This window comes from Ovis canadensis, chromosome 7, assembly GCF_042477335.2.
Source record: "Ovis canadensis isolate MfBH-ARS-UI-01 breed Bighorn chromosome 7, ARS-UI_OviCan_v2, whole genome shotgun sequence".
Lineage (NCBI taxonomy): Eukaryota > Metazoa > Chordata > Mammalia > Artiodactyla > Bovidae > Ovis > Ovis canadensis.
The window spans coordinates 31,169,301-31,187,769 of record NC_091251.1 but is presented as its reverse complement, the minus strand read 5'-3'; the positions used below and the strand labels follow the sequence as shown (position 1 = coordinate 31,187,769).

Below are 18,469 nucleotides of genomic sequence, written 5' to 3'. Positions count from 1 at the left end.
TTTTGTGTGTGCGTATACCAGTTAATCCATTCTAGTGTTGATGGACATTTGGCTTGTGTTTTGGGGAATTATGAGTAATGCTTCTATGAACATTCTGATACATATAATTTTGATGGTGACATGGATGTATTTTTGTGGGGGTTATACAGGAGTGCAATTACTGGGTCACAGGATATATATATATATATATATATTTTTTTTTTTATCCTGAGTCCATAATGCCAAACTTTTTTCCAAAATAGTTGTGTTGTACTAGCAATGTATGAGAGTTCCCAATTGCTTCACTTCCTTCCCAGCTCTTATATTGCCAGATTCTTTAATTTTAGCCATTTTAATGGATGTATCATTAGTTCAGTTCAGTTCAGTCACTCAGTAGTGTCCAACTCTTTGCGACCCCATGAACCGCAGCACACCAGGCCTCCCTGTCCATCTCCAACTCACGGAATTCACCCAAACCCATGTCCATCGAGTTGATGATGCCATCCAACCATCTCATCCTCGGTTATCCCCTTTTCCTCCTGCCCTCAATCTTTCCCAGCATCAGAATCTTTTCCAATGAGTCAGCTCTTCACATCAGGTGGCCAAAGTATTGGAATTTCAGCTTCAACATCAGTCCTTCCGATGAACACCCAGGACTGATCTTTAGGATTGACTGGTTGGATCTCCTTGCAGTCCAAGGGACTCTCAAGAGTCTTCTCCAACACCACAGTTCAAAAGCATCAGTTCTTCGGGGCTCAGCTTTCTTTATAGTCCAACTCTCACATCCATACATGACCACTGGAAAAACCATAGCCTTGGCTAGATGGACCTTTGTTGGCAAAGTAATGTCTCTGCTTTTTAATATGCTGTCTAGATTGGTCATAACTTTCCTTCCAAGGAATAAGCGTCTTTTAATTTCATTGCTGCAGTCACCATCTGCAGTGATTTTATATCATTAGGGTTTCATTTTAAATTTCTGTGTTGTGACTCTAATGTGCTTATGCACTTTTTCATAAGTATGTTGGCAGTTTGGATATCCTCTTTGATGGAGGACCTGTTCACAACTCTTGTTCATTTTTCTGATGGGGTTGTCTGCCTTCTTCTGATTTGAAAGAGTTCTTAATGGATTCTGGATATAAGCCCTTTATTGATTACTTCCGTTGCGTAATTTCTTCTTCCACTATTAAAGGTGTCTTTCATTGAACAGGATGTTCTTAATTTTAATGTAGCCTAACTTACCAATCTTTTTCTTTAGATTAGTACTTTTAGGGTCATGTTTAAGAACTTTTTTTACAATCTTAAGTTATGAAGATAATCTTTATTATTATCATGTACACGCTTTATTGTTTTGCCTTTCACATTTAAGTGTATAATCCGCCTGAAAATATTTTTGTATGTGATATAATGTAGGGAGTGGTCTTTGTATTCATGGATCTCTTTCTAGTCTATTTTGACTATCTTTGTATCAACACTATTTCAATTAGTATAGCTTTCTAAAACTACCTCCTAGAACAAGTCACTCTACCTTCTTCAGTAGTGTTTTGACTATTCTTGGCTCTGTATATATTGCCATATAAATTATAGTATCAGCTTCACAAAAATTGTCGTGGGATTTTTATTGAGATTGATTTGTAGTATGTTTAGAATTTTTGCACCTGTGTTTGAGTAAAATTGTCCCTTAATAGACTTTCCTTTTAATGTCCTATGTATTAATATCTAGTTTATGCTGGCCTCTAAAAATGAGTTGGAGAGAGTAGTCCTTTTTTATAATTTTTGTTTATTTATGGATGTGCTGGGTCTTCATTGCTGTGTGGCTTTTCTTTCTCTAGTTGTGGCAAGTAGGAGAGTAGTCCTTATTTTTAATTTTGTGGAAGAATTTGTGTTTTATTTCTTCTTGTTTACTGGTGAAATCATCTAAGCTTCCAGTTTTCTCTCTATAAAGATTTTATTTATAGATTAAGTTTATAAAATTAATAAAACATTTTTATTTCCTTGACAGTATTAGTTATTTGGACTTTGTAGAAATTTCTGCACTTTGTATAAAATTTCAGATTTATTAACATAGTTCATAGTAGCCTCTTATCTTTTTCATGTCTACTAGGTTTGGATAATGACCCTTTTTTCATTCCTGCTTTTGGTTATTTGTGATTTCTTTCTTTCTTATCAATTTTGCCAGCATTTAAAATTCTTTGTTAGTTGTTTCAAAGAGCTGCGTTTGCCTTTGGTCCTCTTTTTTCTAGTGTCTATTTACTCTTTATTTCGTTTTTTTCTCCTTGGGTTTATTTTGTTCTTCTTTCCCCAGTTTTCAAAAATAGGTACCTTTTTTCTAAAGTTTTCTAAAGTAGTTACCTTTTTAATTTTTAACCTTTTTTTTCTAATGTATAGAAAAGCTTATACTTTTAAGATCAACAGGGTTAAACTGTATCCCACAGATTTTTATATTGTTGTTTAGTTCAAAGACTTTTTAAATTCTTGTTGTGATTTCTTTTTTGACTATGGGTATTTTAGAAGTCTATCTCTTTTTCTTTTTTAAAATTTTATTCAAGTATAGTTGATTTACAGTGTTGTGTTAATTTCTGCCATGCAGCAGAATGACTCACTTACACACATATATCATTCTCATAGTCTTTTCCATTATGGTATTATCACAGAATACTGAATATAGTTCCCTGAGCTATACAGTAGGGCTTTGTTATTTATCCATTCTATATATAATAGTTTATATCTGCTAACCCCAAACTCCTAATCCATCTCTCCCTCACTCTCCCCCTTGGCAACCCCAAGTCTGTGCTATGTGTCTGGTTTCTGTTTCATAGATAAGTTCATTTGTGTCATATTTTAGATTCCACATATAAGTGATGTCATATGACATTTGTTTTTCTCTTTCTGACTTATTTCATTTAGTATGATAGTCTCTAGGTCCATCCATCTTGCTGCAAATTCCATTATTTCATATATGTATCACATCTTCTTGATGCATAGATATCTGTTTCTTAAATTCTGCACACATAGGGATTTTTAGTTTTCTCTTTGTAATTGTACTATCAGAAAACTTACTTTAAATTACTTTAAAGGTCAGATAAACTGTTTCAATCCTGGGAAATTTATTATTGTCTTTGCTGTGTGTGCTTTAAAATATCATGTAGTTGTTAGGTCATGAATTCTATATGTCTGTTAGATAACTTGTGCTTATTAAGTTGTTTAGGTCTATTACTTTACTGATTTGTGTGTATAGACTTGTTTTCTCTGTGCTGACATGGTATGTCTTTTACTCCTGCGTTTTTGCTTTCAGCCTTCCTGAATTTTGAATATTTTATATCCATGCCTTGTAAACTTACTATAGTTGAATTTTCTTTTTTAAAAATACAGTCTGATAATCTTTGGGTTTTAACTAAAGCATTTGATCTACTTAATTTAATGTAATCACTGATACATTTGGATTTAAATCTACTGTTTTATTATGTGCTTTTAATTTTTCCTACCTGATATATGTTTTGTTTCTTTCTTGACTGTCTTGTTCTTTTTTTCCTTTTTCTTTTGACTACGTATTGTATTCGATTTTTTCCTTAGTTTTAAAGTTTTCTACTTTTTTACTCTTCTTTTAGTTTTCAACCTAAAGATTACAACAGACATCTGTGATTTATCAAAGTCAGTTGGTGCTTTTATTTTTTTCTTAGATAGGGCAAGGTCTTTAATATGCTTTAGCTATTGTATGATATATTGCTGTTGTTATGCAGATGTTTTAAATTACCTGTATTTTAAATGCAATACATTATCCTTACATTTCATGAAAATTCATCTAGACTTACTGCTCTCACTGCTCTTCATTTCTTTCTCCTTGACTTTTCTTTTCAGGTCATTTTCTGTCTGCCCTTCCTTTAGTGCAGATCTGCTGGTGGCAGATTTCCTATCTTAGTATGTCTGAAAATGTCTTTATTTAAACTCCATTCTTGAAGGCTGCTTTTGCAATGCTTAGAAGTCTAGACAGGCAGTTACTTTTTCCTTTCCTCCTTTGGAAGTACTATTTGTTGCTTTCTGACTTCCATTTTTCTGTTGAAAAGTAAGCCTTGAATCAAATAGTTGCTTCTTTGTTGCAGATACATTTTCTTTTTTCTGACTTCTTGTTAGATTTTCTCTTGCCTTTAATTTTTAGCAGCTGTCTCTAGGTATGGTATGGACTTCTTTTTATTGGACTGGCCAAAAAGTTCGCTCGGGCTTTTCCTATAACATCAGATGGAAGGACCCAAATGAACGTTTTGGCCAACCCAGTGTTTATCTTTCCTAGAGGTTGAAGATTTTCTGCAGTCAGTAGGTTGATATCTTTAATTGGTTTTGAAAGATGTTATGCTATTATTTCTTTGGTATTTCTCCTATAGGATCTCTCTTTTCTCCTAGTAGTCTTTTTGCATATGGTAGATCTTTTTATTGTGTCCTCTTTATCTTCTTTATTGACTTTTTGTAGAAAAAAATGTGTTTTGTTTTCTCTGCTTGATTCTTTATATTTTCTTCTGACCTATTCCAGTCCACTAGTTAAACTATGTCTTTCCATGTCTTTCAGCGTGGTTACTTTAAGTCTGTTCTGAAAGTCACAATATCTGGTGTCATTGAGGGTTTCTGTTGTTTTTACTGGTTTCCATTTACATTGTCTTGTCTCTTTTTGTGCTTAGTTACCTTTTATTGTATGTGAGCAAAGTATTTTTAAAAATTATTTGTAAAAATATTTTGAAACCTAAGATGGTATTACTTTCCTCCAGTGTTTTCATTGTTTTCTGCCAGGTTCTAGGACACTAGCAATCTGAGATTACATGAATCCAGTTTTAGGGATTACAGTTTTTTTTGAACCATTCAGACAACTTGAAGCTAGCTATAATAATTTCAATTTACAAACCTTAGGGGTCCCAGCATCAGGCATGCATGGAGTCCACACTCAACACCTGGCTACAGCTCACACCCTTGCCTGGGTCTGGACTATTATTCTTACCCCAGGGCTTGGCAATTTTTTTATAAAGGACCATAGCCTAAATACTTGAGGCTTTGTGGAACATGGAAGCTGTTGCAACTATCAGTGCTACCATTATTCTGCAGAAGAGCCATAGACAATGCATGAATTAATGAGCAGAAAAGTATTTCAATAAAACTTCATTTACAAAATCTGACATTAGGACACATTTGGCCCAAGGGCCGTGTTTTGCTGACTCCTGCTGTAGTCTGTCAGAAGCTCTGTTCAGACTCTCATCTGCCTCTTCTTAAATATAAAGTAGCTCTGAATACTGGGCCAACCTCTCTTTGGTCTGCCTTATTAACTCTGTAGTGTCTTCAAGAATCTGTTAGGTTTTTATGTTTGGTCCAGTTGTTCTTAGCAGGAGGTTTAATTGTCATTATCAGAGGCTAAAGTTACATACAAAGTAACCAATTAAAACAATGAGATTATTCCCCCTCTGATCTCAAGAAGGAAGTTTCTTGAGTTGTTCTTAGAGAATATCTCTCACTAACACCCTATAATATATAAATGATATTAAAAAAAAACAACTGAGTTTTAGGACCTGTTTTGTATAGTCTTCCTATAGAGCAGTGTTGTCCCTCAGAACTTTGTTTGATGATAGAGATGCTCTATTTCTGCACTTTTCCTTGTGCTAGTCACTAACGACCTGTGGTTGTTGAACTTTTAAAAGCTGGCTCAGGTGATTGCAGAGCTAAATTTTTACTTCTATTTAATTAAAAAAAAAGTTTTATTGGAGTATACTTGATTTACAATGTTGTGTTAGTTTCAGATGTACAGTTAAGTGAATCAGTTATTCATATATCCACTCTTTTTAAAGATTTTTTTTCCCCCATATAGGCCATCACAGAGTATTGAGTAGAGTTGCCTGTGCTGCACAGTAGGTTGTTATTAGTTATCTGTTTTATATATGTAGTATGCACACATGTCATATACACATATGTCAATTCCAATCTCCCAATTTATCCCTCCCCCACATCCCATTTAACTTTAATTAATTAAAATTTAAATAGCCATGTGTGGATATTTAATTTGCAGGATATTTGCAGGATGTTTTGCAGGAGATAGCTTAGATTAATAGAAGAATCTCATATCATAAAGATTAGGATTGATACATATATACTACCATGTGTAAAATAGCTAGTGGGAAAGTTGCTTTATAGCACAAGGAGCTTACTTTGGAGCTCTGTGATAACTTAGAGGGGTAGAAGAGTGGAGGAGGAAGGGGAATATATGTGTACATATAGCTGATTCACTTCATTGTACAGCAGAAAAAAACTAATACAACATTGTAAAACAACTGTACCTTAGTCAAAAAAGAGAATCTCATCCCAGTACACGGTGTGTTCTTACACTCCCACCCACCTACATACCCATTTTTCAGTGCTCTGGCAAGAAATACTTAGCCTAAATGTGTTTGATGGATATGGTATCTCATTAAATATTTTAGGTCTCATAGAATGTTTCCACTTATCCCCACCATTCACCAGGTGTGATGGAAATATTACACTTGTTATCCTAACTGGGCCAAGTAAAACTGATGGAGTCACTCCATTTACCTTTAACATGTATTTTTCTTTGCAGGGCAAGGGGCGTCTTCGTCGAGGAAACTATCCATGTCCATCCTCTCCAGCTGTGGTTCGGTTGCCTTCCATGTCTGATGTCACGGAAGAGACCTTGACTAGTGAGGTGGCCCTGGAGACTGACATCACAGAGCAGCAGCAGGCAGCTATGCAGCAGGAGGAGAGAGTCCTGACTGAGCAGATTGAGAATCTGCAGAAAGAGAAGTGAGTCGCCAGAAGAAAGCGAGCAACTGCGTTACCTGTTTCCATTTCCTTCCTCCTGTCCTCTGTTTATTCTTCCTTATTGTGAGTCAGACACTACATCAGGGTACAGGGGATGTGGAGATGCCAGGGACATGCTGTCTGTACTCAGGTAGCAGTATGAAAGTTGTCACCTCAGGGAAGGATGCTCGTGAGCTAGAAGATCTGAAGCTGCTACAGTGGAGATTCTCAAAAGGCTGACTGGACAGGGTGGGTCAGTCTTAGCCCAGATTCCTAACAGGTCACCAGTCTTGGTGACAAATTTTTCTTTTAAAGGAGGAATAAAGATTCCCAGGCTAAGATGATTCAGAACTCCATAAAGGAACGTTATTATCTGAAGATCAGTATAACCATGGGGTCAGCAACTGGATGGTCAGGGTAAGGCAGCAACTCTTGGAGGTGCTGCTGGGACACCGGGTAGGGAAATCGGTTGCGTTTTGGGAGAGAGACAAATAACCTCTGCCATCCCTGGAGCAAGGATGGTAACACTACTTCTTGGGTATAATGTGAACATCCTGTGGTTCTCTCTGAAGGTACTGTGTACTGGCTGTCAGTGATGACTGAAGTTTTAAGGGGATTTTTGTTTGTGAGTTCCAGGATCCCAAGTCTGAGAGCTTGATTCATGAGAGATTATGAGTCTTTTGAAGTACTTATTGCTTGTCAGGATTTGGACAAGCTGAAAAAGCAGCTAGGGCTCAACTGTGCTGAACATGATAAGGTAAAAATGGTCTACTTTGATGAGCAGCTAGCTATTTGATACAAAAATGATCTGAAAAGAGGAGCTAATTCAGCTTTGATGAAAATGGCATTGGAAGTATTGAAGGATGAATAGGAATTTTCCAGGAAGGTGAGAGTTGAAAGGAAAATGTATGAACACAGTCTCAGAGATGTGACTGTGCATTGCTTATGACAGCTGTCATTGCAGCAGTGAGTTGTTGGTGAGACCGTCCTTGCAAAGATTGTCCATGAATCTCAAACCAGGTATCGGAGGTATTAAAGGATGAACAGTTTAAAGCTGAGTAGAGTGGAAGAGAAGCTAAGAGGGCTCTGAAAAGGAGGAGAATTGATGAAAATGGAGTTACACTTGGAAGGGTAAGGAGGCAGTGGACAGAGTGGAGGAGTGGATCGACAAACTCCAGGGTCTGCCCACTGGGGAAAACTGCCTACATAGAGTGGAGGAAAGGTTGTTAGGAATTGCAGATGTAAAGGAACTTTGGTCTTAGGGTATTGACATGAGCTTTTAACAAAGATATTGATTAAAATGAATCAGAGTGGTGTCAGGCAGTAGTGCGAAAGTAAGATTAGGAGCCAGGTACCAAAGACTTCAGGGGATAGATTCAGTAAACTGCTCACTGGAATATGAACCCAAATCCCTTATCTTTGGGAAATGTATGGCTTATTTATTAGTGCAGGTTCTTTGAGGAAATATATAGGTAACAAGCTGTGAAAGTCTTCAGCTGTTTCATTCTTTACAGTACAGTGCTTAAACATTTAGAAAGAAAACCCTAATTTGCAAAGTTACATTGACATTGTAATTTTTGCATATTTAATAAACCTTAGCTACTTTAACTGAAAAGTGGAACTTTTCATGGAATGCTACCCTTTTCATTCCTGCATACATCTTGGATTTAATTTGGCATGGGACACATCAACCTTGGCTCTTAGAGACAAGGTTAGACTCTGTAGTGCATGGAAACGAGCTCTTCTAAACACTTTTTTTTTTTTTCAGTTTGCCGCACACTCTGTGCCAGCTTTGGAGAGAACATAAAGAATGAGAATGATCCTTTTTCTTAGCTTGACAGAAAATTATGAGAGTAGATGCAAATATTTTCCTTTTTAGAATAGAGAGGATAGCATTTCTCCATGCCCCATTCCCTTTAGAATGCAAACAAGGGAGGACTTGTCATATCGTAAAGTAAAACAGCAATTGAGAAGGTTTTACATGTTTTGAATAAAGCTGTGATGTCTAAAAAAAAAAAAAAAAAAAAAAAAAAAAAAAAAAAACAAAGACTTCAGGGAATGAGGAGGCATGACTGAGAGGAGGTGAGTGATTGATAAGAAGGAATAGAGAATAGTAGTCTTAAGTGGAGATGGCAAAGGTTTAAAAGGACAGAAGAGGTCAGTCTGTTTTATTTCATTTAGGAGATCCAGAGGTCTCTCCTTGGCCAAAGAAAGTAGAGGATATAGTGTGTAGCAGCTAATAAAATTTTGTAGAAAATAGTTTAAGAGCTGGAAGGAATCCTAGAGACCATCTAGTTTAGTCTCTTTGTTTTTGTGGATAAGAAAGTTAAGGTCCATAAAGAGGAAGGTACTTTCCTGATGTATTATGAATGAGTTTAGAGTGAGTTTAGAATCCCAATCTCCTGATTAGCAGCCCAGAGTTCATTTTATCAAAGGATCTTACAGATTTAGCATCTTCCTCTGCCTCACCCTTAGCCCCATTATAGGTCCCAGCCTTTGCTGTCTTTAACCTTCACTGTGACTGTGACTTGTTGTTCAGTCGCTAAGTCATGTTCAGCTCTTTGCGACCCCATGGACTTCAGCAAGCCAGGCTTCGCTGTCCTTCACTATCTCCTTTAGTTTGCTCAAACATATGTCCATTGAGTCGGTGATTCCATCCAACCATCCCATCCTCTGTCATCCCCTTCTCCTTCTGCCTTCAATCTTTCCCAGCATCAGGGTCTTTTCCAATGAATTGGCTCTTCCCATCAGGTATACAGGTCCTTATCACCACGCTGGAAGGGAACAGTAAGAAATGGGACTGCTTTTGCTACCTAAATTCCTGACATTCACAGAAGGTCTGCTTTCCTATTGGCTTCCTTCCATTTCTTATCAAATGTTAATGATTTCTTGATTGTATCTTACAGGGAAGAACTAACATTTGAGATGCTTGTCCTGGAACCACGTGCCTCTGATGATGAAACCCTTGAGTCTGAGGCCTCCATAGGGACTGCTGATAGCTCAGAAAATTTGAATATTGAGTCTGAAGGTGCCATCTCTGAGAAATCAGGTAAATGAACATGTTAGACCAAAGACTCCAGATTTGTTTTACAGAGGAGGAATAAGGATTCCCAAGCAAAGACAGTCTCTTTGAAGAAGGCCTTTGACCTTACATGAAAAGATGACAAAGTCCTAAGGAGCTGAAATATACCAGTCCTCCTGAAACTTCTGTATAAATTGTTCATCAGACCAAGCCTTCAGTGTAACATAGTTCTTTTGTAATGTAATGTTTCCTTGTATTTACCACAGAGGAAAGCCAGCAGTCATAGCTCATGTTGTCTTACTGACTCATGACCCATTTTCTAAGGGTAGGTAGTGAGGCCGTGCCCTGCTATGAGATGGGACTGGACCCAAGGAAGCCTTTAACTGCCTGCCATGTCTCCGTGAGATGTGATATTTACTACATATTCTGGCAGTGTTTTAAATGATGGGGATGGTTGTAGGCCTCTTCTAATGGCATGGTCCCACTCCAGCTTCCTCAGGGTTAATTCTGAAACTATATGGATGGTGTAGAGATGGGTGGTTAGGTCTTCTTGAGTTGTAACTGTGCCCAAAGCAGGTCACCCTGGACCCTCCAGATCTTAGCCCACCCACTTTCACATGTGAGCAGTGACACCTCTTCATCACACAATGATTTGCTTCAGAGAGAACTGTCATTTACAGCTTTGGTCTCTTTATTGCATTAGAGAGAAGCTTAGCCCTTATCTCTACGAAGGCAGCTGGCAAGTCTGAACCTTCAAGCAGGTTGCGGAAGCAGCTCAAAAAGCAGCAAGACTCACTGGATTCAGTGGACTCTTCCGTCTCTTCTTTATGCTCATCTGGCACTGCATCTTCTCATGGGACCAGAAGACGATTTCAGATTTATTCCAAATCTCCTTTCTACCGAGCTTCCTCAGCTGGTGAGGCCCTCGGGATGGAAGGGCCATCGGGCCAGACCAAATCCCTAGAAGACAAGCCTCAGTTCATCAGCAGAGGAACCTTCAACCCTGAAAAGGGCAAACAAAAATTAAAGAATGTGAAAAACTCACCTCAGAAAACCAAAGAGACCCCAGAGGGGATAGTTGTGTCTGGCCGCAGGAAAACTGTGGACCCAGACTGCAGCTCGGCCCAACAGCTAGCTCTCTTTGGGAATAATGAGTTTATGGTCTGAACTGGCAGATGTGTGTCCCTTATGGCTACAGAGTGGTAAACACATCTCACCTTGGGGCTTCATCACCTGGTCCACAGTATCCATCCTGATTGTGGTCCTGCCTCTTGCCCGAGCATGCAGCCAAGACCTTGTGTGCTGAGTCCCGGGTGGGCCTCCTGCCGAAGTGGAAAGTCCTCTTTGAAGCCTGCCAGGGACGGTACCAGCTGTGCCTTGGCCGCTGTATCCAGCTAGAGATTTCGCTGAACAGAGCGCCCAGGGCCTTGGGATTTGGGTCAGTTGTGGAGGTCTCTGTAGTTTCCTCTCCTCCTTCCCTTTTTCCCTTCCCAGAGGTGAGTGTGGAACGGGGGGGACATTGTGGGCTAGAGGGACCCACTGATTTCTAACATTTGAAGAAAACATATAAACCTTTCTTAACCATGAAAGCAAAATCCTTTGGGTTTATTTTGGGATAGTTAGGAGCTGGTGTAGAATATAATTTTCTTCCAAGGATTTGTAAGCAAAAAGCCTAAGCCCTCTATTTTAAGATTTTTGAGAAACACTCCATGTTATATTCTGGGGAAAGTAAAAAAAAAAAAAAAAAGGCAGTTGTCTCCATCAAGCCATCAGAGCATGTTTGAGACCTCTGTGGTTATCCAACAAAGAAGAGAAGACCTGTTTTGTTTTTCAACGATGTTTGATGTCATAATAATCAATGCTGGTTTAACTCCTGGTTAGTTCCTGCCAAATGTATTGCATGGGTCAAAGTTTGAATAGCCATACTGTTCTTATATCCCCTGATCCTAGAATCAGGTTCCTCTAATACTTTTTAAATGTCCCAGAGACATGGTGATCCCTAAACAGGAGGGTTTCATTCTAATTTATCCAGGCCTTTCTCTTTGTATAGATTAAACTGAAGACCATATATGAACCTGTTTATCTGCTGGTGGATTTCCACCACGAGCTCACACAAATGATGTGACCACTTAATCACTTCTCCCCAAGCATTCACACGGCACTGCATGAATAAACATTACAGAAAGCTGCCAAAAAAGAAAAAAAGATAAGTTTTTAATATGACCCATCTAGCTTTTATCTTTTTTTCCTCAGACCATCAGTATTAAGTAGATTTAAAAAAAAAATCAAGGACTACTTGAAGCTATTTTTGTTAATATTCTGGTTACTGAAGTTTACTGTAAATATATATATGTATAGTGTGCATATTTCTTTTTAACTTTATGCTTCCTTCCTCCCCATAGAGTTTCTTCCCACAGATTAAGGGCCACTGGATGCGGTGGTGAGAGCCAGACATCCCTGGGTTGAGGGAAAAGTCAAACCATTTTTCTCACCACTGGGTGTCTCCATGTACCTGAGTTATAAAAGCATTTTAAGCTTCTTAGTGTCTGTGGGATTAGAAGTCTGTTTTTGCTATTTATAATATATGGGAAATGAAACATGATACCCTTTCTTGAGATAAATATGTGAAAATGTTTCTTTTTTAAAGTTACTAAATGCATCTTGTCTAACTACCACATGCACTGTTCTAAAAAAGAGCCTTTACCATCTGTAACCTGAATTTTGGTTATTCTTCCTTTTCATACTTCTTTGAGATGAAGTTATAGAAACCTGAGGACTTTCATTAATAAGGCAGAGTCTCTCCTGTTACACAACAGTGAACCTCATGCCACTGCCTCTGTGGCTGCTGTCGAGCCCCAGAGGCCAGACACAGATATCATCCCAAGTGGCAGCTCCAGGTAGCAGGCGGCTTTCCTCTCCTTGGTGGGGTTCAGAAATGACCTCGGGAAAAGGAGTCTTTGTCAATTTCCAGAATGATGATGGTTAGTAACTAAACATGTTCGATTTTATAACCTGCAAACATCTGTCACCTTGTTCATGCTGCCTTGAGGAGTAATAAAGGTAAATAAGGTCTTTAAAAATCTGAATTTCAGATAATCTCCTAGAGCAGAACCCAGCCCCTCATCATGGCTCTGTCTGCATGGGTGCCCCAGTCCCTGTGCCAGGCGCAGTCCCTCCCATTATTCTTGGGAAGGTGGTTTTCAGCCGATGTTGAGTACTCCTTTCCACTTGTTCCAGGACATTGGTTAAATACCATACAAAAAAAAGCGAGTACCCCTGTTGAGTAGTTTTCTTTGGCCTAGAGGAATGGCCTGGGAAACACATCTTGGCATACAGTCTCCCTTCTAAATCTTTGTGGAGTTTTTGTTTTGTTGCTGTTATTTTGCAAAATAAGTTTTTGGCAGTTAAAAAAAATAAAAAAAACTACTCATATAGGTCACTTTATAGGAACCAGGTGATGGATGTTAAGAGACTTTATAATTTTTTCTCAGGGACCTAAAACCTGAATTTGGATAACATTAAATAAATATTTGTTTTTCAGTTGCTAGATTTGTGGATTTCTAGTCTTTTAACAAGCTGTCAGAATGGAGGGGTGGGGAAAGGGAGCTGCATGGAATGCTAAGAATGGAGAGCAAAGGCGGGACCCTCCCTTTGAAGGAAAGCATGCTGCTGTTCTCTAGAATAATGGGCATTGTTGGCCTGAAAGAGATGAAGCCATAACACTTAACAACTGTCAGAACCAAGTGCTGTCTCTCCTCTCCTCTGATCTTAACTGGTCATCTCTGTGGTTCATGTTATGTTACCACAGCTGATGCTGCATTACAATCAGTTATAATTAAGATATTTAATATCTGTATGTGTCAAATGTGTGTTTTCTATTTGCTTCTCCTTTGCTCATTTTCTTTGATCTCAAATGTCTCAAAAGAAACCCATATGTGGCAGCATAGAGGCAGCCCCTCATTTGGAGCCCATACTCTAAAATGCAGAGCATTCTCTTCTTACCACACATTCCCAGCCCCAGATACAGCCTAGAGTTTTAATTCTCCCCATTAAAGCCAACGTATCCCTTATCATAGAAAATGTAATGGAAGCAGAGAAGTTTAATTGTAGGGTCAAAGTGTGTATACACAAAATGAAGTAAATAGAGAAAGGATCCAGGAAGGTGACTTGCTTCCTTTGTAATGCACTGTGTACTTCCTGCCGTTTTAATTACTTCGCCACTCTGGGTTTCTGTGAACACAGAGGAGGTAACAGCCCAATATGAGCCTTGTGGAGGCAGAGGGACCTGAATTCAAGGGGTGGGATATAAGAGCCCTCCCTCCTCATGGGAGTTAGTGGAGACTTCTGTCTTCCATCACAGTAGGGTTGTTTTCACTGTCAAAGATGGAGGGTCCCAGAGCATGCAGAAAATAGGAGCTCCAGCAAGGTTCTGCAGGCCCACTTCAGTGCCTGTGGGCCACATTTTTCTTTTTTAAACTGTAACTAAGGAATGTGTACCTTTCACAAGCACTTTGGTGAACAAGAGAGAAAATATTCTCAGGATGTGTTCAAAGCTCAGAGAGTTTTAATTTTAGAAAGAAACACTCCAGCTGGCTTTCCTCATTCTCTCTCATTTTTCCCCCTCTTGGTTATTCTGTGTTGACCCACACAGCATCATTCTGTGCTGACAGATATGTTTGTCTACCCATAATTGTGGGACAGCTCCCCATAATTCTGTGACAGTTGGCACTGTCCCCCACTACCATGCTACCCTTGGTAGGTTCCTTGGTGTTTGTGGGAGTCTTTCTCGGGGCTTCCCTGATGGATCACATGGTAAAGAATCTGCCTGCAATGTGGGAACCCTGGGTTCGATCCCTGGGTTGGGAAGATGCCCTGGAGAAGGGAATGGCAACTCACCCCAGTGTTCTTGCCTGGAGAATTCTACGGACAGAGGCTACAGTCCATGAGGTCTCAAAGAGTCAGACAAGACTGAGTGACTAACACTTTCACTTTTCTTTCTATGCCCTTAAAATACTGTTACCCACTTTTCTCTGGAACTGCTCCCACATCTTATCTGGTGGTAAAGGGCAAAATAGTGACGATGGAGGTGGATCTATTAGGTCTTGTTGGTCTCTTGGTTGAAACTGTTGTCAAAAAAGCCCCACCAAGGGGTCCATCACCTTTCCAGCCATACTGAATGTCTGTTTATCATCCCTCTTAGGTCATGTAAAAGTTGCACCTTTGGAACCAAGTAATTGTATTTACTAAGGGAAAGGTGTGGACTACAGATAAGTATTATATTAATGGATTTAAAGTAATTTATATAAATACACTGAGTGTAAATTTATAAAAGACTATCTATTGTAAAAGGACATAGCCTGTGAAATATAGTATCATTTTACTGTTTAACAGAATAATTCTATACAAAGAATGATTTGTCTCACCCACAGAACTGATTACATTCCTGATGCAATCAACAGGCACTTTGTGATTTCCTTTTTTTTTTTTTTTTGGCAGGGGGTGGGGCTGGGGCCATCAGTTGTATAAAGCGCAGTTTGTGCCACTCAAAATATGCACTGTATGGCTACACAAGAGCAGTTTGGTGGACAGGTCACTCCATGGCTCATTAAAAAACAAAGCTTCCAGAAGCAGCAATATGTGTGGTTTGTTTTCTGACCATCTTGGCTCCCACCCCAACTCAGTCCAGCCTGAACCCAAGGAACAGCTATGATTTTTGATAAAGTGCGCATGTTTTTTTAAGCAAAGGGCTGAGCCCCAAATTGATAAAGTACAGAGATGGTAATTATTGGGAACTTAATATAGCTCAAGTGAAGGTGAGATTTCAAGTTGTGAGTTTTCCATAAGGGACGCCTAGCTGGGAAGAAAATAAATCTACCTTGAGGATCCTCACCAAAAAGGCATAGCTGCTAGTAGAGGGCCCTGGTGTGTCCTTTTTTGTTCTGCCCCTGCACTTGCATGACTTTGGCAAGGTCATCTGCCTTCAGTCTGGAACGTGTGTCCCTCCCCCAGGTTTTCTCTGGGTAACTCCTACTGACTCTGAGGTCATAGTGTAAAAGGCATTTCTCCTTGGAAATTCCCTCTTCCCCGTTGAACTGGCTTAGATGTCTTGTGTTCTCAACAGCTCCCAGTGTTTGTGACATCAAAAAGCTGACATTAGCCTCCCAAGGCAAGAAAGGAACCTGTCTTCCTGACTTAGATCCTCAGCACCTGACAAAAGGTGCCCACACTTAACATTTTGGATGAGAGAGTTGAATGTGATCGGGGTTCTCAAATACCAAACCAAATCTAAAGTGGAATTGAAAAAAAAAAATGTGGTCAGTTTTTCCCTAATGTCAAATTTACTCCATTTAAAAATTCTGAGATCATCCTTTCCATTTTTTACATTGTTTTACATCTACAGTTTGCATTGTCTACATGACAACACAATAAGAATAGTGGATTGTTTAAGGTTTCCTCAATTGGCTAAATTGGAGAAGGCAATGGCAACCCACTCCAGTACTCTTGCCTGGAAAATCCCATGGACGGAGGAGCCTGGTAGGCTGCAGTCCATGGGGTCGCGAAGAGTCAGACACGACTGAAGTGACTTAGCAGCAGTGGCAGCAGTTGGCTAAATAAAACCTAGTAGTGCCATTTTTGAAAGTTCCCCATGTGATAACTAAACCTACAACAAACCTTTCTGATGATGAAGAAAGAGCAGAAAGTTGTAAGGAGACACAGATCAGAGCTTTTGCTTGTTAAAAAATTGTTCTTTCTCTTAAATTGGATAACAGTACAGTGTCTTTAGAGCCAGGGACATAACCGTGAACATTGATGAGACACCTGTAACATCTATTGGATCTTGTGAGACATCTCAGACTCTAACAAGCATGTCACTTCCCAGTTCTGTGGGGCCATTTATCCCTCATTTGACAAGTGTTGACGGAGCACTCTAGTTGGTTGGGGTATGCTGGTGACCAAAGCCCTTGCACCCTATGGAGCTTGCATCCTAGTGAGGAAAACCAGTGGTGTCCACCAGATGGAGACTAGTCATCCACAATATGTGGGTCCCACTTCAGGTTTTATTAATCTGAATGGTTGCTTCTTGGCAACTTGTGAGTCTTTCTCTGCCCTTCCTACATCTAAATACTCCCTTAAGGGTAGGGATAGAGTGTCTTACAGGAGAAGGCAATGGCAACCCACTCCAATACTCTTGCCTGGAAAATCCCATGGATGGAGGAGCCTGGTTGGCTGCAGTCCATGGGGTCACTAAGAGTCGGACACGACTGAGCGACTTCACTTTTGCTTTTCACTGTCATGCATTGGAGAAGGAAATGGCAACCCACTCCAGTATTCTTGCCTGAAGAATCCCAGGGATGGGGGAGCCTGGTGGGCTGCCGTCTATGGGGTCACACAGAGTTGGACACGACTGAAGCGACGCAGCAGCAGCAGCAGCAGCAGCAGCAGCAGCAGCAGCAGCAGCAGCAAAGTGTCTCACAAATCTGAAAACTGCAGTTGAAAAGAAAGGCCCAGATAGGCCCACAGAGTCTACCTCTGTGTGCTTCATAATCAAAGACGTTTCTGGCACCGAGGGCAGAAAAGAGTTTTCATAGTGTTCCCTCCCCTAGCACTGGCCCTAAATCCATTAGGGTAGAGCTGTTACCCATCTGAGTTTCAGTAGGGCCAATTTATAGCAAAAGGTTGAGTAAATCCTAGATCAACTGGGAGCTGTATTGTATTAGGATTACAGAAGCCACTCAGTGTATTTCAGATGGGAAGGACTTGATAGAGGAACTAGGGGCTTAATGTAAACATGGGAAGAAGTGGGGAAGCAGGTCAGAGAAAGCCCCCACTGAAAGTCAAGAAAGCCAGCAGATCTGAACCCGAAGTTCTCAGGGGTTTGCCTAGAAGCTCCTGCAACTCTAAAGAAGGTTGCTATGAAATTGTCTTCCCACACATTTGGCTGTGACTGTGTCCAGAGAGGAATGGCTTCTCATTTACTTTACAAATCTCACGTGAGTGCCTGTCTTCTACTAGCAAACCATAGGGGAAGGGGATCCTGAAAAACGTACTTACTGGCATCTCTGCAATGAAGACAAGACCTTAGGAAGGGCCACGGGGCGGGGTGAGGGGGTGGATGCTGGGTTGGCTGCAGATAATTAAGTTTATGTACATCACTACTCATGGCAGAAAGCAAAGAAGAACTAAAGAGCCTCTTGATGAAAGTGAAAGAGGAGAGTGAAAAAGTTGGCTTAAAAGTCAACATTCAGAAAACCAATATTGGGGGCGGTCCTAAGATGGCGGAGGAATAGGACAGGGAGACCACTTTCTCCCCCACAAATTCATCGAAAGATCATTTGAACTCTGGGCAAATACCACAAAACAACTTCTGAACGCTGGCAGAGGACACCAGGCACCCAGAAAGGCAGCCCATTGTCTTAGAAAGGAGGTAGGACAAAATATAAAAGATAAAAAGAGACAAAAAGAGTTAGAAATGGAGACCCATCCCAGGGAGGGAGTCATAAAAGAGAAGTTTCCAAACACCAGGAAATCCTCTCACCAGGGGGGCGTCTGTGGGGAGTTTTGGAATCTCAGAGGGCAACATAACCGGGAGGGGGAGAAAACAAAACCCACAGATTACATGCCTAACTGCAACTCCCAGTGGAGAAGTAGCCCAAATGCTCGTGTCCAGCACCAGCAAGCCAGGGC

At 40.0% G+C, this 18,469-nt stretch overlaps 1 protein-coding gene across 16 annotated transcripts in view; it reads left to right on the top strand.

Moving 5' to 3' along the window:
- MYO9A (myosin IXA) overlaps nt 1–13,333 on the top strand; it is a 242,739-nt gene extending 229,406 nt beyond the window's left edge. For all 16 annotated transcript variants that reach the window (XM_069595547.1, XM_069595546.1, XM_069595551.1 and 13 more), the window contains 3 exons: nt 6,563–6,765; nt 9,669–9,811; nt 10,488–13,333. In XM_069595547.1, the coding sequence (XP_069451648.1) occupies nt 6,563–6,765; nt 9,669–9,811; nt 10,488–10,951 (810 nt within the window). In that variant the 3' untranslated portion in view covers nt 10,952–13,333. The remainder of the gene's footprint in view (nt 1–6,562; nt 6,766–9,668; nt 9,812–10,487) is intronic.
- The last annotated feature ends 5,136 nt before the right edge of the window (nt 13,334–18,469 follow it).